This window comes from Chelon labrosus (genome assembly GCF_963514085.1).
Source record: "Chelon labrosus genome assembly, chromosome: 15".
NCBI classification, from domain to species: Eukaryota; Metazoa; Chordata; class Actinopteri; order Mugiliformes; family Mugilidae; genus Chelon; species Chelon labrosus.
This window is the reverse complement of record NC_140348.1, coordinates 23,952,403-23,977,892: the sequence shown is the minus strand read 5'-3', so window position 1 is coordinate 23,977,892 and position 25,490 is coordinate 23,952,403. Positions and strand designations below refer to the sequence as shown.

Here is a 25,490-nt window from a genome sequence, read left to right as displayed (position 1 = left end):
CCACAACTTATTGCCGGAGAGTTATTGCTCGGTTGCTATTCTGGTAGCGCCGGAGGGTTTAACGCAGGACTTGAGGGTATGTTTTTAAAAGTTTACTTATTTTTTATTTTTTTTTGGTTTCTTGTCCTCTCTTTGAGCCCGCCGAATGTTTCCCAGCTCGCTCTCTCTCACCCTCCTCGCGGGTGAGCGTCAATTATTCATAAGCCTTGGGTAGCTGACTTGAAACCGATAACCCACATGCTATTTATACTTCATTTCAAACGAACAAATACTTAACTGTGAGGTTCCAGGCAGCTTGGTCGTGTCTGTCTGCATAGCTGCTGCTGCTGCTGTTGCTGCTGGGTACGGGGAGGGAGGTAGACTTTGGGGCATGGAGATGAAGGCTTTTTTTGGGGGGGAGGGAAGGTCCAGAAGGTTGAATCAGCAGCTGCACAAATGTCGGCGAAGACACGCTGACATTCTCAAACTTATTTATTTATATGTCTCATTAACTACTGCTGCATATACTGGATTTTGAAAAAATACTGGTAGACTGACGACTGGCGACCCGTCAAGGCTGTACCCTCTTGGTCAGTGCCAACTGGGACAGGATCCAGGCCTCCTTCATCTTCTACAGGAAAAGGACTCGGCGGTCCACCTATACCTGAACGACAAGGGACGCAGTTTTGGACGCACAGGAAACATTTCCGCGAGCGAAGACAGATGGTTTGACAATGGTTTGACCAGTTTATCCCTAGAGGGTTACACCCCCCCCCCCCCCCCCAGTCTGTGGAGTTTCTGGCCATTTATGGATTGTTAAGAGTACGACTCACTGGAGGGAAAGAACTGGAACGAAACTAATTCCTCTGAATTGCAGTTTGTGGACGTTAACAGGTCCCAAGTCATGTGGGTCTCAGGTGGGCAAAGTCACAAACCACCCTCTGGATAAATTTGCCTTTTGAGATCTCATTCTTCTTAATGGGAACTACACCGATCAGGCATTACATTATGACCACCTTCCTAATGTTGTGTAGGTCTCCCTTGTTGCCTCCAAAACAGTTGGGACTCATCAGAGAATGGACATGGGCCTTCTGAGGGTGTCCTGTGGTGTCTGGCAACGGAATGATGTTAGTGAGGGGAGCCTTTGAGGGGAGGGGCCTCTGTGGATCATCCCACAGATCAGTTTGGGATCTGGTGAATTTGGAGGCCAGGTCAACACCTTGTGCTGTTCTTCATGTCTTTTTTTTTTAGTTGTTTCTCAAGCGTTTTTGTGTGTGTGCCTGTGTCAGGCTGCATCCTGCTGGGGATGGCTGCTGCCATCAAGGAGTGTCATTGCTATGGGGTGGGGGTGTCTGGTCTGGTCTAGGTGGGTGCTACATGTCTAAGTAACATCTACATGAATGACTGCCAGGTCCAAAAAGTTTCCCAGCAGAACATTGAATTGTCACAAGATGATCAATGTTATTTACTCCTACTGTCAGTGGTCATAATGTTGTGGCTGATCAGTATAATCTTTGGAAGATGTATTCTTTTTCTGGTATCTTGATGTAGTCAGCGAAGCAGTGAGTGAACTCGTTCATTCATCATTTTTCATATTTAAACCCATGAACAGGGAGATCTACTTCGTCTATCGTTTCAAATCAGTTTTAGATTCTAGTCTTAGTTTCACTATCAGCCACAGGCACAAACCTGCCTCACAAAGGAATAACTCTGAATGAAAACTTTTAGCCTCAGGGCACACTCAGTGAATCACGTTGTAACTTTCAGTGACGTCATCAGCACGTAAGTCGAGTCATTCCTGTGTCGACAACCGTCCCAAATCACCCCGAGACTCACCGCCGGGACACGTCTAGTGGTGCGCTGTGACGCGATAAAGGACAAAAGACACACTCAACATTATATCATGGGCCAGTGTGGATTACACTTAACAGTTTTATTTGGAATATTAAGACAATGAAGCATAAGCCAAGCACCAAGTGTGACAGCTACAAGTTTCGCATCATACAGCTCTTAAAAATGAACAGGTTATACTGGAAAACAACTTTATTATTTTTTATTTTTTTTAATCTTCCTCTTTGAGTGGTGAAGCAGATAACACAGAACGGACGGTGACATGTGAACATGGTTATGCCATTTACACGCTCCAAATCCTACCTGACACCAGAAAAGAGAGAGAGGAAAAAAAAAAATAAAAATAGAAAAGGAAAGTGAGGAAAAAGCAGACACACCACAGAACACGGCGATATTCGTCCCGACGGCGGCAGCTCGGTCAGCCTGTGGCCCACCACCCCCCACCCCCCTTGGATTTAAAGGGCTTTTTTTTTTGTGATTGGCCAGAACGAATAAGGCGGTGTGGGAACACGGCAGTGCTGCGGAGTGACAACCATTAGTTCCCATCATTGTCAAGTCCCGTTGCCTCGGCACCCACATCCACGCAGCAACCAATGTGCACGTACAGCATTAAAGTGACAGAGGATTGCAACCATTGTTACACTACACTCCATTGCATATTAGGGTGAAGAAATAATGAAAAATAATAATTCTTTCATACATCTTTTTTTTTTTTTTTGCATATAGAACTTAACCCAGCTCTCTAAAATATATATGGGAACACAATTTCTTTTAAATATCTCTTTTTTTTTGTAAGATTTAAAACTATGAGTCGTACCGAGGAGGAGGAGGAGGAGGAGGAGGAGGTGAAGGGGGGTTAGAGGAGGCGGGAGTCCTACATCCAGGGGTGTTGCTGTTGCTAAAGGGACAACTAGTGACACAACCAGCCTGTCTCTCCTCCAGACCAGGCCCAGTGGTTTCCTGCCACAAATGAGGCAGCTAAATAAGTGTCTAATGACAATATTAGGTAAAAAAAAAAATAAAATAAACCTCCATTTTTGCCTCCCCCCCCCTCTTTCCTTTTTTTATATTTTTTTATTTTTCATTTAAGGGGAGTCACACTGAAAGGTGGTGCTGGCTAAATGTGGTCCATGTTTACACATCGCTGGCTGGCTTAAGGGGTGGGGTTGTGGGTGTGTGTCAATACCTGGGGTAGTGCAGGTGTCAGATGAAGAAGCGTGTGTGTGCGCGTGTGTGTGTGTGTGTGCTCCACAGAAGAATAAAAAATGTCCTTTCATCAGCCTATTACACACAAATCCATCATTCATCATACGTACAATGTTTGTTTTTATTCTCTTCTAAGTCTACGGGTTATACGGCAAACATGTGCTACGGTTAATGTCAGATATTTCCCATGGGGAAAACTGGGTTGAGAGGGTCCTGGGACTCTCCTTGCAATGGGCCTGCCTGAGAATGAGGGTCGGGGTGGGGTCGGGGTGGGATAGAGGGGGCAGAGGAGCATTGTTCATAGGAGTTAACTTTTATCACCCCTCACAGTCCTGCACTCTGCATCCCTCCACGGGACACCCCTCCGTACGCGGCTAACATAGTCCCACACAACACGCGCACCGAGCCTGCAGCGACGAGGAGAACACAACCTCCACTGGTACAGCTTACACCGTCTGAATTTAAGGGAAATGATTGAGGATCAACCGGGTTTTTTTAAATGGTAACACTCCCTAACACGCACACACACACACACACACACACAGTGCATGTCAATAGTCGAACAATTACGCCACAACTTTCATTCTGCATCTCTGAGGGGATTTTAAATTCATACTGGGTGTGTGAAGGAAACAGCCCCTGTACCTGACACCAAACTCTCAAATGTGTTGAAATGAAAGACCGAGCGACAACACGCGTCCCTGTCCCAATACATGCAGACTGCACCGTAGAGACACAAACACACACAATTAAAGTGCCATGTACTTCTGCAAATCCCCTTGCCCTCTCCGCGAGGCACGCCTCAGCCACCGCAGGAAGCCCGAGGCGTCCCAACGTGAGCCAGCTCCATCTCTCCTCCTCCTGCTCCTTAACGTTCACTTTCGGGGCCTGGCGTCGCCCCTAACAGGAGTGAATAGAGAGTCGGAAACAAACGGGCCTTAAGTTTTTACTCCACATCAGCGGTTAATTGAGGGATGTGGTCCGGAGGAGGGAGGGAGGGAGAGAGAGAATAATAATAATAATAAAAAGGCCTCCTTGAGTCACACAGCAGCCGTAAGGCAGCACTAACAGTACCCAGTTAATTTATATCCCAACACGGCAAAGTTAGCAGTGCCTTCAAGTGGGATGGGGCGCTGTAATTGCTAGGCAACAGCTTGATAGACAGGTGGCAATGGGGGGAAAAACAGCCTGATGCATGATGATGTGTGTGGGTTTCAAGATATATATCTATCTATATATATATATATTTGTTTTTCAGTGTGGATGCTAATTATCCTGAAAGATAAAAAGTGCAAATGCAAGCAACTCAAGTGTCAGCCATATTCCCTTCCTGTTCACAGTCACGCCCCGCCACTTTTAAAACACGTGTAGGTGATTTCTTGAGAAAACAAAGTGTGAGGGTTACTACAAAACGGAAATAACAAAACGTTGATCAGTTCACATTGTGGCGGAAAAAGGCAAATATTGAGAAGGGAAAAGAAATGTTTGGATCTTGTACACCTGATATATTTGAGAACACCTGCCGACTAACGAGGAAAACTATCCACCGATGAATTAAGGGTGCACGTGCATGCTTTGACGTGGACGACAAAGAAGAGCAGCCTGAGCCTTCAGCTGTTTTTCAGACAGGAGGATTTGTTTTTGCACCGATATAAAAAAAAAAAACTACACGCATTTAAGTGCATATGTCAACAAAAGTGTGTGACGCCTGCAACACACTCGACTTGCTCTCTGTGAATTATCCAGGCAATTACCTGCTCTATTCACACACACACACACACACACACACACACACACACACACACACACACAGGCTGAACTGGACAATACACAGACTTTGTGCCAGATAGCTGGCAGGTTAAAGTCCGTTTAATGTCTGCTCTGCCTGTTTCGGACATGTGCCTTCTCACATACTGCTCCTCCAGGTCTGGAAAATGTAAGGGCCGTCCCCGTCCGTATATATGTGTGTGTGTGTGTGTGTGAAAGGGGCTTTTAGATAACACACTATGGATCTAGCCTTGACTTTCTTTGTGAGATTATACTTTAATTTAGCCAACACCTCCGAATACAGCAACAAAGCTTACGCTGCTAGTGAACGCATGCAGATGAGAGCGAGAACTTTGGCCGAAGACAGCTGTTCGTGGGAAAAGAAACGTCATTCGTGACTCATCCTCGCTGACGAGTACACGGACGTGTGGGTGGACAGATGATTGAAGACGCACACACACATAATAAAACAAGAGCTTGAGAGCTTTATAAGTTCACGGTCATCGTGATCTCGTGCATGTTTCAGCTTAATTATTTTTACAAGTAAGTGGGATTTCACCTGGACACTTTCCAGTTGGTTAATTAATTACATTTAAGTTCTTTCTATGAAACGCGCAAGAGAATCACTCCACTGCCTCAACCGATCTCATCCTCCTACGCTCATGAGCACCAGGGATGGGGAAACAAGAGCCAGCACCAAATTGTCCGACCCATTGGAGTCGAGTGCCTCCGAGATAATCAGTTCACGTGTCTACACTACTGAAAGACGGCGACAAGAAAGAGTCATGAAGAAGAACGACAACTGTGCCACTGCTACTAGGGATGTCCCGATCAGGTTTTTCCCCCTCCCGATCTGACGCCGATGTTTTTAATATCCAGTATAGGCCGACCCGGGACCCGATCCGATGTTAAATAAACAAAACTGTCTCCCCTGGAGATTCATAAAGACTTTTCTTATCTTACTTGTTTTGTTCAAGACCACGTGTGGACAGTGGGACTGGATTAAGTTTGTTGCAGACTTTGCAATCGGCGCACTAGTACTGAATGATGATCTCCACAAATTTAAGGTAAAGATGTCTAGTTACAAGTAGATTTTTGGGTCATCGTCTTCTTCTTCTTGACGCTAGCCAACCGTTTTGACCCTACAGGGAGACCTAAAATAAATAACTACAATAGATCAGGGTTGGCTGAAGCCCGATAACGCCAGGACCGGCCCCCCTGACACCAATCGGGACATCCCTAACAGCTCCCGAGCACAAACTCTGGTTTTAACAGCTACGGCTGAGCTGGGAATTCATTCATCAGCACCTGAGTTAACCTTCGCGGCCACTCATTTGTCAAGCTGCACATTGCGACCTATAAATGTGAGGGCTGGACATTGATATGTTGCGCTGAAATACGCTACAGCATCACAGCTGGCATTGGACCCAGTAACAACCTAATCCTAATGCACGCATTCGGCGAGAACAGACGGAGCTAATGTAAAAACCCTATTTCAGTAATCTGTTCATGGCGTTCATCAACATAGCACCGCTAAAACGTTAAAATAATCTTTAATGTACACAATTATGTAACTGAGCTTAGAGCTCATGCACCACTTCATTATTATTAATATTATTATTATTACTCGCTTCAGTCTCATTTGATGGCATTCGAGTGGACTGTGTTGAAGCACCTCCTGTTCCTGGTTAGCGGCGTAAAGCAACTGATTATGGAACAAGACAAATGGATATCTAAAAAAGGCACATAGGTTACAGTTAAATCTGAAATAAACCGGACTGCTTCACTAACGGCCAGTCTCTCAAGAGTTGAACGTTGCCTTAACTCACTGCTGTTAATGTCTACGACTATAAATGTAAATGGGCAATGAATGAAATGGTTAGGAAGGAACCCCCCCTCAAAAAAGTGACACCTTTTTCTGTTGGTGACAGAATTCTGCCACCTAATCCTGGGAGTTGTAGTTTTCTATTTTAACAAGCAGCTGGCTTCAAACATTTAGCCTCAAAATATAGGGCCACAGCTCTCTGTGTGCAAGAAATCACCAAAAAACACTTAAGGAAACTGTAAAAGACGTTCACCGAACTTCCACTGGGGAAGAACTGAACTGGGCGTACGTAGGTGCAATAGTGTGTACAGGGTTGAACCAACCGTGGCCAGTGAAGAACCGTCGGGCTGCTATGACGAGCATGAGCATTTCACACAGGGAGGGGAATAAAGCTGACATGTTTTGCTTGCTCACTAAACAGAACAGAGTAGACTGATTTATTATTAATCACTCGCCGTCGCTACTTTAGGAAGAACTAGTGTTCTTTTAAGTCTGCAGTCACTTTCCCTGACACGCTGTCCTGAATCTGTCCTCGTCTCTGGCTTAGCCGATGCTCATTTGTGCGAAGAATGTGCCGTTATGTCCATGGGACAAGCTCTGACGTCAATATGCCAATTGCACCTCCAGATGCCCTCTCAACCCACACACACACACACACACACACACACCTTCTTCTCAAAGGTGCTCTACTAGGTGCTTTGGCCAAAAAAATAAAAATAAAATAAAGAAAAGAAAAAACAGAGAGAGCACAAAGTGAGCTGTACAACGTAGCTACTGTATGTGAGCCTAAATAGCGATTTGGGATGAAGAAGGGAGACATGCAGGCAGGTCTACAGGCAGGGGTGGGTGTTGTGGGATCAGGCAGACATTTAGCACAAAAGGCAGGAGAGAAAAAGACACAAAAGCGCTGATATTTGTGCCTTTACTCCCTGTCAAAACAACCTGTTCAACACAAAAACATGTGCTTGCCAGACAGCATTATACTGAATATAATCATATGTATTTTCTGTGATGTAAGTAATAACTAAAACAAAGATTAGAATGAATCTTGTATAGCTTGTTACACTTAAATTCCATCCCCCAACCAAAAAGAAAGCCATGTTAGTGTAGCCTCCAGTTGGCTAATGAGGAATTTCTAAAGTTCTATAATCCTCCTGCAGTGTGTGTGCGCACAGGCAATGGAGAAGACCGCCCTATTTGACCTTGAGTGGCGGTTCCCTCTCCAGCCAGCGAACTCGTACTTTCTGTTTATAGTGATACTCCTTGAGGAAGTCCTGCAGGGCAGGGGGCAATGGCAGAGAGCCTATACCATCATAAGTGGTCCAACGGCAGATGGCGGCCCGTGCCAGGTGCTGCAAGCCAAAGGGAAAGGTCCGATGGAGAGGCGCCGTAAGCAGCGGTTCGAAAAACATGCAGGCGCTGGGGTCCTTGTAGTGCTCCAGCAGCCCTGTGACGGTAGAAGAGTGGAAAACGCACGGGTCGTGAGCGTCGAAGCTGAAGTTGTGGTTCCACTGCTCGATGCGCGCGTGCAGGGACCGGTTGTAACGGCGGAAGCTAACAGAGAAGAGATAGTCCTCCTGGGCTGAGTCACGCAGCAGGAAGGTGCCCTCTGGCCGCCCGTCCAGCAGCGCCTCTGCCTCGTAGCGGTCCATTACGCCCCAGTAGCAGGGCAGAGCTGTGATCTGTAATAGGTCTGGCACCAGGCAGTGAATGTAGTCTATCTGAGTGTGAACCTTCCAGGGCCCGGGTTGCTGCCGACTTAGATGACCGTCTCCGGAGGCGTGCCTCTGCTTCGGTCTCCTGGCCTGCAAACACAGGGTGGTCGAGTCCTCCTCCGAGTCACAGTCCTGGGCTGGCTTTGCAGCCCCTAACACCTGCACACAGGCTCCTGTTGATCCAGACCCCACAGAGACGCCAGACGTTGAGGCCCGGCTATCCCCCGAGGCCTCTCCCATGCCAGGAGCCATCTTTGGTCCCAGTTTGTAGAGAGAGGAGCCTGGCACTGAGGCCTCCAGGGTGTGGATCTGTGCGTTGGGCGGCGGGTCCACACCTTCCTCGATGCTAAGTCGCCGGCGCTCGCGCAGTCGTTCCTCCTCATCCTCAGGAGAGGGGTGAGCTGGGTCAAAGGCATCCAGAAGTGCAGTGGAGGAATGAGGGCTGACTGGTGCTGTGTGTTGTTTGATCAAGTGCCACTTGTGAGCGAGGTCTGAGCCTGGTGGGAAGGGGCAGGTCTCCAGCATGAGCTCCGTCAGGTGAATCTTACGTTTGGAGGTCACGGGGTTCTTAGCGGAGCGGGAGCGTCTGCGCGCAGGAAGGGGTAAGCACAACCCAACCGTGTCACTCAGCCGCTGACGCAAAGACCGAGCGTTCAGACTACGCCCTCCAGATACAGAGTCATTCATCTCCTGAATGGAGCTGACTCCATAACGCCTGTCCCTGCGGTTCCCACTCCCTCGTAAGCGTCCGGATCGCCTGTCTGCCTCCAGAGAGCTCTGGGTTTTGGTGGAACACGAGTGTTTTTTCTTGCCGCCCCACGGAGCGTGGCGGGAATAGGAGTCTCTCCGGGCCAGGGGAACACCTCCCGACCCCCCTCGAACATCTTCGGCGTCCTTGTCGATCGTGATCTCCACGATCTGAGGGATGTCCGACACGCAGTTATGGTGGTGGCGGCGTCCTGCTGTTACCACTGGTACCGGCAGGAGGCTCCGCGACGGGCTGGAGGCTCCCGAAGCCGGACTCTCGCCAGAGCTGCACCCTAGACCGAGATCCACCACACAGTGGACGGTGTCTGCCTCGACCCTGCCTTCACTGGGTCCTGGACTGTTGTTGTGAAAGAGTGTCTGGCATCTGTTCTTCAGGTTGCTCCACATGTTGCCCGCTTTCTTCATCAATAAGAGCCCCTGGGACCTGGAAATAACAGGAGACAAAGGTGATTAACTCACAGGTAAAAAGAATATATATATGTATATACATCACAGCAGCAATGGCACCTACATTTAACACTAGGGCCACATAAAGAATGCCCTACATTTAAATTCCCCAGACTACTGTGTATCCAGTAATTAGACATGGTGAGAGTATAACGGGGCCAAAGTGTCTGAGAGGTGGGTGAGCTTGAGTAGTTGGAACAGCGGAGTTAGGAGTTGCCAGGCAGACGTGCAGGGACACAAGGCCACAGCTATAAATGAACCCGGGATCTGCTCACAGCTGATCTGCTGGTATGTACTGTATTACAGAGCCAGTCTAGACCTGAACCAAAAACTTTCCCCGTAACAGCAGCAGCAGCAGCAGCAGACAGGGCACATTTATACGCATATACACACACAGTCGCATATGCCGCTGATTTATCGCTGCTAGAATTTGACAGGGATTTGGACGTAGTAGCACCAGACTGCATTTTACAGTAGGTAAAGTCACCTCAGGTAAACGGCCTGCCACGTACAAAGCAATGATGCCTTTATCACTCATTTGTAAACACAAAGATACTGCAAACTGAGATTACATAAAGAGTACACAACGCAAGCAGTACATCATATCATATTTATTATGAGAACACGCACCTTAATCATGGCAGTTCTCGTTGAAACCCCCCAACCTAACTCTGCTTCTCTCTAAGCTACAGCTATATAGTCTACTTTACATCCTTTTGCTTTTTGCTTTTTAGCCAACTCACTCATCTTGAGGGCTAAATGCTGCAATCCAAGTACTTGGCATCGCGTCAAGCAGTGCGCAGAAATGGGTTTGCCTATAAATCACGACGGGAAAACGTGGATTTGTACCGACAGAGGAAAACCAAACTGGGGAGTCAGCACGTGACAGTAGTTTTAAGCCTGTCACGAATGTGGCTTAATTGCAGCAACAGCATGCAACGATACGTGTGATACGACATGTGTTATAACCACTTTACTGAGCTCTCGCTCTTATTTGATGTTTTTAGTTTTGTGCATGGTCTGGACATCATTCTTTAATAGCCTTAAAGGTTTATGCCAGTTTAAAAAAAGAAAATCCATAGTGACCACTGGCTTGCAACGGTGTCCCAGTAATAATCTGGGCACCTGAGAGCTTTCCAGCACCAAATTCCCATTTAAAAACCTCTTAAACGTCAAGAATCATTCTCCAATCAATTCCATTGTTATTAAATGTACATTGGAAGTTGGGGTTGGGTAGCAAACTTGGCACTTTTAAGGGTAGAGACCAAACTGGTGGTGCCGAGACTCTGTATCTGGGCGAATCTCTGTGAAAGAGTGGAGTACATGTTAAAGAAAAAGCGAGAAACGAGTCTACAACTTACAGTCAAGGTAACGGTGAGTGGAAAGCAGCTCCAGCTAGAGTGGATAGACTTTTCTAACCTTCAATCGCTGCAATATTTGTAATGTGCAATTCAAAGTTGGCCAGGGCAACACATCTAACCTGAGGAAACACCCAGTCGAACGCAAAACAAAGAATGAAAGTCCACACAGGAAGCACGGCATTAGTTGCACACCTGCAACCACCACTTAAACTTAAACTTTATGTGATGGATCAACGGCTCAATCTACTTGAAATTCAATAACTAGCTGGATAAGACGTTGGGGAAGATGACTGGGCTTATTTTCGCTGCTTTGTGTGTGATGAAACCAATACTATGTGTATTCCTTAGTATACTGCCATGAGCAAGTGGAGAATTTAAATACCAAAATTACTCAATCACACAATACTCCTTTTCCCAAGCAGTATTTTCAGTTTTGTGAACTCATTAAGGTAAGCAACACCTTTCTTTGTGCCACCGCTGTCATAAAACCACCAGCACAGACTCATAATAGTAATAGTTCCTCAAGTTATGGCGAGTATCCACACACATGCCTGATACAGCATACACCTTGAGCTCTACCGTTAGCGGACCATTTAATCCATTAGGGAATCAGCCAAGCAGTAATTCTTTGGCGAGCCTCTTCCTCAGCCTTACGTTACATTAATGACAATGCCCTTGAGTTTATGGATGTTGTTTTCCAGCGTTTTGTGGAGAAAATAATTTCCAAACGAACAGATAATGGAACCAATCATTCAATCAAAGTCACTAGACTGTTAAACTGATCAAAAATTAGCCTTATGAGTAGCAATGCACCAAACTACATCTACACAAACACCCACACTGATATTGGTAATATTTGACTAACATGATTATGCTATAAACATGTAGAACAATTTAAATAACATCTGCAAAAACTTTAAACAAGCTGTTTTCAAATTCTCTGTACTGAAGGTAGAAAACGTTTCTCTGTGCTTATTTCCGAGCAGGACGTGCAACATATTAACGAGAAGTCAGTCTGGGTCAATGAGGCAAATGTGCGCCGCGAACACCTGAAACCTGCATCGCATGGTTTTGTGGCGAAATAGCCTAGTAACAGGCACGTTAGCTCGACCTGGAGCGGCACACAAGAGTCTCACGGAAAGGGGCGACATGGCTCAAAGTGAACTTTAACCGTTTATTCGGCCAATTTGGATTTTAGAAATCACAATAAACAACAACACTCCTCTAAAGCCGTCACCTTCCCTTCAAGATGAACTGGAATTGTGAGGGTAATAGTTTATCAGGTACATCTAGTGAACGTGGATTTTCCATCCGGGCTGTTGTGCTTTTATCCCTTGGCTTGCTAATCACCTCAGAAAACACAAACAGCTAACGACAGTCATGACTGAATGGAAACTGTCTCTCAAAAATTTTTAGTATTTATTTTGCTCGAGTGTCATTTGTTTCTGAGCTCTTCACTTACACAACAAATAAACATGCATTTGTCAAGTATGTCTACTCTGACAACTTTATTTTCCTTGAGTGTCAAATGATAATAAGAATTTGCGATATTAATTTGGCAAGTTAGCAGTTAGATTGCTGGAAGTTGTGTCTTTAAAATCAATCGGTGAATTACTACGACTGTGAAGGAATGGCCACTGATAACTCATCACATGCGCTGTTATAAACAAGTATTACATAAAAGTGATGACCTAAAAGTTCATAGACAGGAGGCACAGAGGACACACAACGCAAGGGCATCTCATAGCGCAGATTTCTGTCTACAATTCTCTAAAGTCAGCAAATTCAAGAGGGAGATACGGTCGTACAGTCAACACCTTCCCGACTTGTCACCACTGACCAACAACGGCCACACCGACAACAGTCGCGACCCAGTCCACATCCATTTTGAGCCGTCCTGAAACAGAACTAGGCTACTTCTGCTCTCCGGCAGCCCCAACACACCCATCCTCCTGGGATCGCACTGATCTAAGAGGGGGCTGGAGAGAAGACAAGATTAAGGGAGGACGCCTTCTCTGCTCAGACCAGACCAGGCCAGAGTTAATGAGATATTTGCAGCGCCTCGCATACTATGCGAGATGGCAGAGAGCCATGCAGGGTCTGTAAATAGCTGATAAAAAAACGCTTTGATTCGTATTCCTCGCGTTTAAATCTCAACGGATTTTAAAAGTTAAAGAGAAATCTGGCAAATTATCATTTTTATCATGTAAAAAAATATGCAGAGTTCTTTTTTTTAACTTAAAATTAACCTTTAAACTAACCATACTCTTGCAAATAAGTGTATTGTTCTTTAACAGTGCATCAATACTGTGTTGTGTTCTTTTTACTGTAATTGCTCCAAACTGGTGGAACCTGGTTATTCCTTTGCATTTAGTAATCAACCAAGCAAACATACAATTATATAAATTAACAACAAAAACACACCTTTTTCTTTTTTTTAAACACGCATTTTCTGCTATTTAATCCGTTTATGTTAGTCCCACTCTTCCAAAACTGCCTCCGTTTCAGTGTGATCCTGTCACGCACACATTAACGTGGACAGCACAGTTCCGTTATTCTACGGTTAGCTTAGCGTGACAGATTACACACGTTTTACCGCCTACGTTTATAGAAAACAGACATCTATACGGCTAAACCGTTACTACTACCACAGCTAGTCTATATAAATGGTCGGAAGGCCTTAAGGTTTGCGGAGGCCCCACTTTTACCCGGTCCCAGCCGAGCTAGCTAAACTGCTAACCCACTTGAGAACCAGAGCCAGCCCCCATACACCGCTAACCGTTAGCACCGAACTCGAGGATAACGTTGCCTCATATTGGCCATTTTACTTATATATGTTACGTTTTATTAGTTTTTTTTTTGTTTTTGTTTTTAAACTAGAAACGCTTTTTGTTGGTAATATATTTAGTAATCGGGCTCGTGAGCTGTCAAAAAAAATGCTAACTGCTAGCATTATCCAGAATGGGAGTTTCTAGCGTTTTTAAGCTAGCTTTTCGGCTAACAGACCAGCTAGCGGGGGTTAGCATGTTAGCTTGTGTGTGAGGGGGAGAGAGAGAGAGAAAAAAAAAAAAATCCCGACACAGAAAATGTACAAATAAATCGCGCGGTGCTGTCTCGTTCAAACGTGCCGAGCAGACAAATGGGACATGCTTGACAAGTAATGTTTTGTTAGTATAATTAATATCTTACCCTTGCGCCTGGTGAAAGCCCTATTCAACAGCTCTCTTTGTCTGCAAAAAATGGCTATTAAGAGAAGTCAGGCATATATCCCCCTTGCGGACCACGGCGTCGGATGAAAGCACAAAAAGTACACGGATACTTGACGGTATCATCCCGAAAACGTTAAAATATCTTTCTAAAAAATACTATTTAAAAATTTATTTAAAAGCATAATTTGTGTTAAAGTGCCGCAGAAGCCCGTTCTTCATCATGGTGGGGGTCTTCTCTCCTTTTTTTTCCCCCCCTTGCCGTGGCCGCTTCTGCTGCTGCTGCTGCTTCTAGCAACCAATATGACGGCGGTCTCGGCAGACACAGAGCCGGAGAGGTGGACGGTGCTCAACGTGAGGGGACGCGACTGACAGCCGCCCGGTCCAATGGAGCGCGGGGAGAGGGCGAGCGCTTCCGACCCAGCGCGCGGATAGGGAACGTCCCCGGGAGCTGGCCTTTCCTCGTGACGGGCGTCCCGCGTCGCCAATGAGCGCAGAGGGCCGGACGAGCGAGGCTCTGGCAGCTATGCTTGGAAACGTGGAGAGGTGAAGTGATGCAGGTGGTATATCCCGGCTCCCGGACCACTGACTCACCGGTGTCGTGGAGGCGGACAGCGGGGGCCCTGCGCGAGAAGTCGACCGGAACCGCGCAGCACGATGAGGAGAATGTGATTTCACAATAGTTTACATCTGTAGGAAGTCACGAGTAAAGAATGTGCAAAAATGACTGTGCAATTAATCCCACCAGTGTACTTCTCTTTATCCTTATAAAGGGCAAAGAGGAAAGTGGAAAATTACTGGTTTTTAATATATATATATATATATACACCGATCAGCCACAACATTAAAACCACTGACAGAAGAAGTGAATAACATTAACCATCTTGTGACAATTCAATGTTCTCCTGGGAAACTTTTGGACCTGGCATTCATTCATTGGTGCGGATGTTACTTAGACATGTAGCACCCACCTAGACCAGACCAGGCACCCCCACCCCATAGCAATGACACTCCTTGATGGCAGCAGCCATCCCCAGCAGGACGCAGCCTGACACATGTACACACACACACAAAAACGGTTTAGGCGAAACAGCACAAGGTGTTGACCTGGCCTTCAAATTCACTAGATCCCAAACTGATCAAGTATCTGTGGGATGATCCACATGATGAGGCCCCTCCGCTCAAAGGCCCCCCCAAATAACATCATTCTCTTGCCAGACACCACAGGACGCCCTCAGAAGGCCCATGTCCGTTCTCTGATGAGTCATAACTGTTTTGGAGGCACAAGGGAGACCTACACAATATCAGGAAGGTGGTCATAATGTTATGCCTGACCGGTGTGCCATATCAGCTGACGATTTAAAGCCTCGACTCGCAGGTCGTCCATCATTTTGGGCTCTTTAGGGCCTGTCCCGAAGAGAGTCCATGTGTCAAAATCTAGGTTTAAGTTTTTTTTTGTGCTCTAATGTTTTATTCCTAAAATCCAATAGCGGTGGGGGACGGGAAGATGACGGCAAAGCTATCATCCCTAATGGAGAACATGTCCCACCCCAGGCAATGCACTCTGTGAGCGGCTGAAAGACACCACAGGTCCTTCTTTTCTGGGAGAACTCTACATACACGACACAGCCTTAAACTGATATACAGTATTTTGATATAACATATGCAGTTAAATGCCTAGTAAAACCAACATAGTGCAATATCAGTATTGAGAACATGCATATTTTGTTATATACTTTTACTATTTATCATTTTTTTACTGTCTCTTTCTCTTTACTGTGAATTTCATTGTGATCAGTAAAAGACAGTCTTATATACGCGTTTGTCATTCACAAAGAAAGCAAACGGTGAATGCCCTTATGTCTGGCAGCTCTTTAAATGAATTCGAACTCTTACAACGGCCAAAGCTGGCGAGGCCGCAAGTGCTGCAGTCGAGTGACTATGTGTCATAGACTGCACCAAAGAACAATTAAAATGTCTCCGAGGAGCATTCACTCGCGCCCACACATGAGGTCATCTCCTGGAGTCAGATCTTTCAAGAGCGCATGACACGAGGAGTAATGGGAAGTGGAAGTGGTGTGAGTAATGTAGTAGTTAGCCGGAGCTGAGGTTCAGTTCAGGGGAAATCACCAGCAGTCTGAACACATTAGCGTTTGCGTCTCCGAGATGCTGATCTAATTTGTGCTCATGAAGGGAAATGAAAAAAAAAATTTAAATAAAATAATTGTATTAGCACCGATTCTTCTGCCAGGGATGATTCACGCCGTTTTAGTAAACAGCGACCTCTCCTACCAGGTCGCTGCTGTGCTATCTGCTGGAAACGATAAATCAGAGCGGCGTCTTGGCTGAATGAAGAAAGACTTTACCAGACCAGTTCTAGGAAATGTGTCTTTAGCTAAAGAGAACAGAAAGATCAGCACAGAACGGTTAGAGTGGAGTGAAGGGGAGTTTACTCTATGAGGATCCTTATGAAAATGTCACGGTGAGGCATCAATAACAGGGAATTTGGTTAAATGTCTTTAATATATTAGAACAAGCAACTAGTCTGACATCTGAATTAACAAATCATAACTTCTGACAAGGGTTTGAATCCAGGCCTTTCTGTGTGGAGTTTGCATGTTCTCCTTGTGTCTGCGCAGGTTCTCTCCGAGGACCCCGGCTTCCTCCCACCGTCCAAAGATGGTCCAAAGACGGCGGGACGGTGGGAGGTTGATTCTAAATTGTCCGTAGGTGTGAGTGTGAATGGTTGTCTGTCTCTTGTCTGTGTTAGCCCTGTGACAGACTGGAGACCTGTCCAGGGTGTACCCCACCTCTCGCCCAATGACAGCTGGGATAGGCTCCAGCAGACCCCCGTGACCCTTCACAGGACAAGAGGTTACAGAAGATGATTGAATGAATGAACTTCTGACAAATAACGCTCGGGCCCACCACCAGATCCAGTCTGATTGTTTGTTAGCCCAGATATGGCATGCTTTTAATTTGGCAGCTTTAGCAAAAGGTATAATATATTCAGCTGTAAAAGAAGTAGTTAAAAAGAATGAACCCCAACAAGTGGAAAAAAAAAAAAACCCAATATATTTAGGTCTATTTTAATTGTGTTGTTTTAATCCTTATATGCAGTAACAAGGGGTTGTTCATGTGCTGACTAAGGCAGGGTTGCCATCTTGTGGCAGCAACGTGGAAAGAAGCCTTATCATCTATTTCAGTGTGCGCCTTTTCTCTAAAACCCCCAAATCTGCTGATTTGTTCATGTTAAACAAACTTTTTTCAAACCTTTTATTGTAGTGTTTGCTCATTTTACCTAAAATCATCCCAGCTCCAAGTCCACACTTGTTCTGCTGCATTGACTCACTTCCTTTATCCATTTCATAAAAAATAAATCAGTGGAATGAAGAATATCCGCGTGTGGTTCCGCAATTCCTTAAAAATTCACTTAAGGAATGAATATAGACTAAAAATAGACATGCGGCCTGTGAAAGTATTTGCAGAAATTAAAGAGAAGTCTACAGAGTAAAGGAGAAGATCAAGGACGAGTTAAAAAAGAAAAAGAAAAACAGGACTCGAGAGTTCAAAGGGATGTCAACAAATGAGAAAAATGTGAAATCACTTAGCTTACTTGGACTGAACCGATCAGCCAGACTTGGGCTAAGATCAAGAGAGCTCTGAGGATGTGATGGGAGATCACAGACAGAGCAACAGCTCGTTAATGCACTGAGGGCCAGAGGGAAATCAGGAAATCAGGAATAAGGAAAGCACATGACAGCAGCCTGGAGCCTGCAATAAATACTCGTGAAGCACAAAATAATCATGTAGTTCCTAATTCTATTCATCCAATCTGTTCCCCATTCTTCCCCATTTACTATTTACATCCTTTAGCAGCGGAGAGCTTACTTTGTGTCTTACCTTCTCTCAGAATGATTTTCTAGTTTAGTTTATTGGTTCATATTAGTTTTACTTAAACAGTTTCCCCTCCAGGGTGGCACAAAGGGAACCCAGGGGCCGACTGGGGCCTTTCTGTGTGGCGTTTGCATGTTCTCCCTGTGTCTGTGTGGGTTCTCTCCAGGTACTCCAGCTTCCTCCCACCGTCTAAAGACATGCTGGTTGGGTTCATTGGTGATTTTGTGCATGTGAGTGTGAAAAATGAGAAAAGAATGAGTTTCCCCTCCATGCACTGAAATAAGCAACAAATACGTGCATGACCATAGTCCCCTCCAGACTGGCTGCTAAGCTGCATGACCTGGGTCTGGACTCCTCCCTGTGCAGGTGGATCTACAGCTTCCTGACTGGCAAACCACAGGTGGTCCGAGTGGGTCACCACACTTCAGCCCCCCTGACTCTCAACACTGGATCCCCCCAGGGCTGTGTGCTCAGCCCTTTGCTGTACTCGCTGTACACACACGACTGCGAGGCCACTTCAGATTCCAACATCATCATTAAGTTTGCTGACGACACCGCTGTTGTAGGACTAATCTCCCACAACGACGAGACAGCCTACAGGAGGGAGGTGTCCCACCTGGAGGACTGGTGCCGGGAGAACCACCTCCTGCTGAACGTCAGCAAAACAAAGGAACTGATAGTGGACTTCAGCAGGAAACAGCAGAGGGACTTCCATCCACTCACTATCTGTGGCTCTGAGGTGGAAAGAGTGGACACTTTCAGATACCTGGGAGTGACCATCTCACAGGACCTGTCATGGACCCACCATCTGAACACCATCGTGAGGAAGGCCAGACAGCGTCTCTACCTCCTCAGACGCCTCAGAGACTTCAAGCTCCCTCTCAAGGTGCTCAGAAACTTTTACACCTGCACCATCGAGAGCATCTTGTGTGGGAGCATCACCACCTGGATGGGAAACTGTACCAGGCAGGACTTCCTGGCCCTCAAGAGGGTGGTCCGTTCAGCGGAGCGGACCATCAGAACTCCCCTCCCCAACCTGCAGGACATTTACACCAAGCGTTGCAGGTTAAGGGCCACAAAGATCCTGAAACAGCCCAGTCACCCCGGACACTCTCTCTTCTCTCTACTGCCATCAGGCCGGCGTTTCCGATGCCTGAGGACAAAGACTGAGAGGCTGAAGAAGAGTTTCTATCCCCATGCCATCCGCCTGCTCAACTCTGAGCCTTAACTGGACTTAAATATCATTGCACTTTATTCATGAAGCTGCTAACACTGTAAATTGATGTACATATACAACCCCCCCCCCCCCCCCCCCCCCAAGTTTACCAGTCTATATTTTTATTTTTATTCAGTCTATATTATTATTTTATTTTTATTTTTTATTCTTATATTTAATTCTCTATTGGTGTACATTACACTTATATTGCTTACCTTGTGTGCATACTACTGTTTACTGTAGTACTATATTTCTTTCTTTTTATTTCTTTTTACTACAGGCTGCAGGTACAACAACACATTTCACTGTACATTGTACTATGTATAACTGTGCATGTGACAAATAAAAATCTATCTATCTATCTATCTATGACGGCTTAAGTTGCTGAAATTAGTCACAGCTGCATTGTGACTGTCAGCATGCCATCCGCTGATGTTGCCTCTACAGTCACGCCAAACCAATTAATTCAACTTGACGACGTATAGCACTTAAACACACTGTATAAGAAAATGCTTTCTGAACAGGACAGACAGTTACAGAGCAGCAAGTTTATGCAGGCACAATTTCGCGTCTTGCACAAGTACACTTCAGCATGTTAGATTGAAAGTGCACACACCAAAAAAGTGCTATGTGTTTAGCCACTTTATTGTTTAACGCCGTGGTCATTTAGTCTGATTGATATAACTTTTTAAGTGTAGTGTGGTCAGTGATATTGCAATGGCTACGTGGAATCTCTAAAATGAAGCTGGAACACAAGGAAACTGACACGTTTGAGTTGTCTTGAAGATGTTTCACCACTCATCCCGGTGGTTTCTTCAGTTTTAAATGATTGGTTTGGAGCTTAGGTGCAACAAGAGACTGGAGGGCTCAAACGCACACAGGTGGTGGATTGAAAGTCTTGACATAAATAAACCAGGCAATGACAAAGTCCAAAAACAAATTGCAAGGAGTAGAAAAAGCACAAAGCACACAAGGAACATACTAGAACATATCGGACATGAAAGTCAAACTGACAAACGAGGGATGGAAACACAGAGGCTAAGTACAAGGAGAACAATGAGGCACAGGTGAGATAAATTAGGGAGGGGCTAATAATCAGTGCCAGCGACCACACAGGTGAAGGGAAGACATCAGAAATGACAGAGAGTTAGTAACTTACCAAATAAAGTTGATCATGATTGAGCATTAGGTTTGAATTGCTCCAAAGTGACTGAATAATATGTGACTTTAAATGTGACTTCTGTGCTGTGTTCATTCCAATGAATGCTCTTAAAAACCCAGATGTGACGTGGGATGCATCCCACTCGAGGTGTAGGACAGTCAGCTTTGATCTTATCTTCAATGAGATGCATAATTAAAATTAGATGCACCACGTTTCACGGCTTAAAGGTGATGACTGATATATGGCCAGAGTTTGCTGCTAGCTGGCAATCACGCTGGAGAGCCACTTGGTAAAGATCAAGATCAGGCCGATCCACTCACGCCTCATGGGAGAAAAAAGTGACACCAAACACCAAGAAGCAGGTTTGATCCCAATATATCCCCAAACTGCCTTTGTTTTAGGTTCATACACCTTGAATATTTACAGAAATACAGAAAATACCCTCTAGTTACATGGTTCTTTCCCTTTTTGGATCTCATTCTTCTCATTAATTTTCCCAATGGGACCTACACCGATCAGGTATAACATTATGACCACCAGAATACCATCTCTAAAGAGCAATAACTGAGACAATGTCTTGTATTTTCACTAGTGTACCTAATGAATTTGAAAGTGTGTGTGCATCACTATGAAGTGGAATTGCATACGCCGATGAGGCATAACATTATGACCACCTTCCTAATATTGTGCTACATGTCTAAGTAACATCCACACCAATGAATGCCAGGTCCAAAAGTTTCCCAGCAGAACACTGAATTGTCACAAGATAGTCAATGTTATCCACTTCTCCTGTCAGTGGTCATAATGTTATGCCTGATTGGTGTATGTCACCAAAAAAAATTTCATATCAGTGTTATACCTCTTAAATATTTATTTCAGTTGTACATTACATCAGTACAAGTGTCCGTGAGACGGTGTCACAGATGCAGAGTTTCATGCGTGCTTTGCATTTCTGTCAGAGATAAAACAAGTATATTTTACAGAATCAATCTGAGTGCTCCAAAGTTTATCTAAGCAGCAGCAAAGCACACACAACCAGAGAATCCAGCAGACATATGTGACTGATACAAAAAAAAAGAATGCACAAAGGAAGATATGCTATCATCAGGCTGTATATGGTAATAAGAGACTGGGGTGTCAGAGGAGAAATCAATCAATCAGCGTTTCAGCAGCAGTGTGCAGAGACAGTGACGATCAGATTTAGTCTCTGACTGTCTGCATTGGCTACAGCTGCTCGTTTGCTTCGATGGGATTGGTCGGCGTGACAGTCAGCTAGGTTTCAGTGTGAAACATCATCTTGTTCTGAATGCTGCACACGTCTGGGTTTGGGTTATGAAGCTGCCGCGCCTGTAATGAAGAAAAATGTGGCACGTTATGATCAAGATCAGCGAATATGGCTGCGTCACATGAGATGAAGGCTTTGAGCCACATGTGCTGCCGTTCTTTTTCAGCGTGACACACAAGATTTACAAAGCTTCCATGATACCAAACGTCTCTGCGTCCTCTGTTGTGTTACCTTCTATCCGATTTATCTGTCAGTCAGGGACAATCAATGCCAGCGTCAGATTTTTGATAATATACACTGGTTACTATATTTTTAGGGGGTCTCTGGAACTTCTTTTCACACCTAAAAGGTTTTTCTGTCAGGCTGAACCCGGGTGGCCAGTCCTTGGACAAATTCCACCTGAATTTATACCAAGCAGATGATTTTCCTTAACGATTTACTTGAAATCATCTGGAGATCATTTTAGTTTCTTTGAAGGTTCATCTTCATCCACAGTCACTTTTCTGAATGCCTGAGAGAGAGCTCTTGCTCTAGTGATGCCCCATATTTATCAAGTTAGAAGATTGCATAAGACACTGATCACTTTCTAAGGAGATTCTCACCATTGGCACCTAATCTGGAACCTAATTCTAATTTTAAATGATGTATTTGAAGGTGGTACAGGTATAGGTGCACTTTCCAGTACATGTTTGTTTTTTTTCTGCAGGAGCTGTGCTATAGACAATCAGTGCTTGGTTGCTTAAATATTTTGTCAAAAATGTTCTTATTCAGCAGTTGTGCAGACAGAGGGAATAATGAGGAACTAGATTTGGGTTTCAGAGGGTCACATGGTGCTAACATGACATTTTATTACAAGTTATTTAGTTTGATTCCTTATTCTGGTTGGTTTTTCTTGATTTGGTCATATGCTATATATCCTGCAGATACAGTATATGTAGGTCAATCCTGAATCCTTCGTGAAACTCAGATCATGGGGATCCAATTATTTACACTGATGTCACAGGATCTGTGCGCGTCTGAGATCATTTCTAATCGATCTGCATGTTGATCAGATGCTTCTATTGTGGGCAAATCGTGGGGCAATTGTGGAACTTTGCTGGCCAGAACGCTTTCCCATCACATGGGATGAGTTAAAGATTATATAATAAAACCAAACAAAGTTTTGTACAGAATTAGCCGGGGTTTCCCTGGACTGTGCGCACTAATCTTCATACATGCCCCATAGAAGCGTGCGTAATGCCCCTGGGCACGTCTCTGCCACTTTCTTCAAATATATCAGTAAACTCGAGGAAATCAAGTCTTACTGGTGTATTTTTTTCGTGTTAAAGTACAGCCCCTCGCCCAATTAGATCTCTACAGTCTGGAAAAGGCGTTAAGTGCACGCATGTCATTTAGTCGTTAAGACTGATGCGTGTCCGGGCTCAATGAGTGACAGTAACGCCCGAGGGGCTTTCGCCGCCTTTAAAAACACATTGGTTTCCCTGTCGAGACCAGTGGACGATCAGCTCACCAAGGGACCCATCTAACTCTGTTTGCCAGTCTCCTTCACTGACAGTTTCCGAGAACCAGAATGGAATTACATTACGCTGCCGAGATGAACGGAAAGGTGCAAGATGTAGCTAAGCTGACCAAATGCATCGAGTCTCAACATGACGATTTGCGCAAAGAAGAAAATGGCCCTGAGAAAACCGCAGACCCGACCGGGCTTTGTTACATAGAGAAGGCTTACAGCACCATACTGAGTGAGCTTGGAGAGAACACCGAGAGAGAGGGCCTTTTACGCACGCCGTTACGCGCAGCCAAAGCCATGCAGTTCTTCACAAAAGGTTACCAGGAAACGATAGGAGGTGAGTGCGCATTGGCGAACGCAGTGGCACACATTTCAGTTCTTAATTCTGTGAACCTTTCAAGTAAAAGTGAGTTTTTGCGTAAGGGACTTTAAATTTCAGCAAGACACTGATTCAATGAGCACATGCTGAACGTTGGTTACTCTTGTCTCCGTGGATTCAATCAGGATCTGCTGCAAGATTATGGTTTCTTGTCACGTTCGACCATTATAAGAACGATTTAAACATAAAATATATAACTTTAAATATAAATTTCCATCTCGCAGATATCTTGAACGATGCCATATTTAATGAAGACCACGATGAGGTGGTGGTTGTCAAGGACATCGATCTGTTCTCTCTCTGTGAACATCATCTGGTGCCCTTCTTTGGCAAGGTAACTGAATATACAGAGCAACCCAAAGGCCTCACAAAGGACGTTTTCTGCCTATTGCATTATCCTTATGCTATGCTTTGTTCCAATGTGCCAGGCTCACGTGGCATACATCCCAAACAAGAAGGTGATTGGTCTGAGCAAGCTGGCCAGGTAGGTGATGACAGCAGATAACACATGCACAGGCCAAAAATGGAAACAAACAAAACTCATAATATTGTTTTATCTTATTCCAGAATTGTTGAGATCTTCAGCCGGAGGTTTCAAGGTAAAGCAGTTTTCATTTCGTCTTCCCTGTCTTTTTCTTTTTCTTTTATATATATCTTGTGCTCCATCCTTTCTGTTTTTGTTTTCTCCACAGTTCAGGAGCGTCTCACCAAACAGGTAGCAGAAGCGATTGAGGAGGCGCTGGCACCTGCTGGCGTGGCAGTGGTGATTGAAGCTGCGTGAGTGTTTTCACTTATTGTTAACAGGCTCCTACTTTAACCCAGTATTTGTCAGTAAATGTTAATGATTTTGACTTTATTGTGGATATATACCAGACTAAAAGGTGACATAGCCACTCCAAACATATAAAAAGGAGAGCTACAGTTTCATTTAATCACCATAAGGTTTGCTTCTCTGTGCTCTTCTGTCTTTCTGATTGCTCTCCTTTAATTTCAGCCACATGTGCATGATGATGAGAGGTGTGCAAAAGCTGAATGCCAAAACTGTGACGAGTGTCATGATGGGAGCGTTCCAAGAGGACTCCAGGACCAGGGACGAGTTCCTTACTCTGGTGCTGGGGAAATGAGTTTTGATCCCAGTGCACGGTTCTGCAAATGGAAACCAACGCTTGCTTGAAAGCAATCAACACTTCTGGATTCCACTATGTGTGTTGTTGTTGGTTTGTTTTGTGTGTTAAGTTCTGTAAGACAGCTGTGACATACAATAAATTAATCCAACATAAAACTTCTGGAGTGTTGTTGTGAAATAACGTCTTATCTCTGATGCTCCAGGAGCATTTCAGAAGGCAAATAGTGAGGGCTTCTGTATGTATGATGCTGTACGACTTGATTTACGATGGTGTACTGTGCGTGAATATGTTTTCGTACACCAGTTGGAGATATTTATTCCTCCATACAGTCACAAATCTGAAAAAAATGAAATAAAACTGGTGTTTTTAACCTTAATATTTTGGTTTCTGAATAGTTTCTGTAGTTGTATGCTGTGCAGTCAGACCGGTGGGGGCATTAAGCAACAGCGTGCACCAAAATAGGAGTTTAAAATTTATTCTGCACGCATGTCTTTGGCAGTTTTGCTCAACTGCTGCAGTAGTGGTTTGAGTGTGCCGTGGTAAATTATAGACCGAATTCTGAACATGTGGGTAAAGTGCTTTCTATTGTCCTACAGAGAAGTGAAGGCCTTTATAAATCTGCACCCAGCGAGTGGCGCTCATGCTCAACACAAGTCATTTTTAACGCGGACGGAATGATTACTCAAACAAATCTAAAAGCTGTGAACGAGAAGATGTGTGTTCAGACTAATTCTCCTGACCTGCTTATCTAGTCAACTCATTATGAGCGCCTGCAGTTCCAGGAGTAAA

General features: G+C 44.9%; 2 protein-coding genes across 2 annotated transcripts; one reads left to right on the top strand and one right to left on the bottom strand.

Moving 5' to 3' along the window:
* Nucleotides 1-1,756: 1,756 nt before the first annotated feature.
* Nucleotides 1,757-14,414, bottom strand: socs5b (suppressor of cytokine signaling 5b). The gene is made up of 2 exons (XM_084562354.1): nucleotides 14,109-14,414; nucleotides 1,757-9,535 (listed from the first exon to the last, which is right to left on the bottom strand). Exon 2 carries the CDS (start codon nucleotides 9,514-9,516, stop codon nucleotides 7,822-7,824), a length of 1,695 nt encoding a protein of 564 aa, XP_084418480.1. The 5' UTR covers nucleotides 9,517-9,535; nucleotides 14,109-14,414; the 3' UTR covers nucleotides 1,757-7,821.
* Nucleotides 14,415-23,264: 8,850 nt separating this feature from the next.
* LOC311500231 (GTP cyclohydrolase 1-like) lies at nucleotides 23,265-25,015 on the top strand. The gene is made up of 6 exons (XM_084561491.1): nucleotides 23,265-23,532; nucleotides 23,799-23,908; nucleotides 24,003-24,058; nucleotides 24,142-24,173; nucleotides 24,267-24,351; nucleotides 24,569-25,015. The coding sequence occupies exons 1-6, from the start codon at nucleotides 23,280-23,282 to the stop codon at nucleotides 24,696-24,698; spliced, it is 666 nt and encodes a 221-aa protein (XP_084417617.1). The 5' UTR covers nucleotides 23,265-23,279; the 3' UTR covers nucleotides 24,699-25,015.
* The last annotated feature ends 475 nt before the right edge of the window (nucleotides 25,016-25,490 follow it).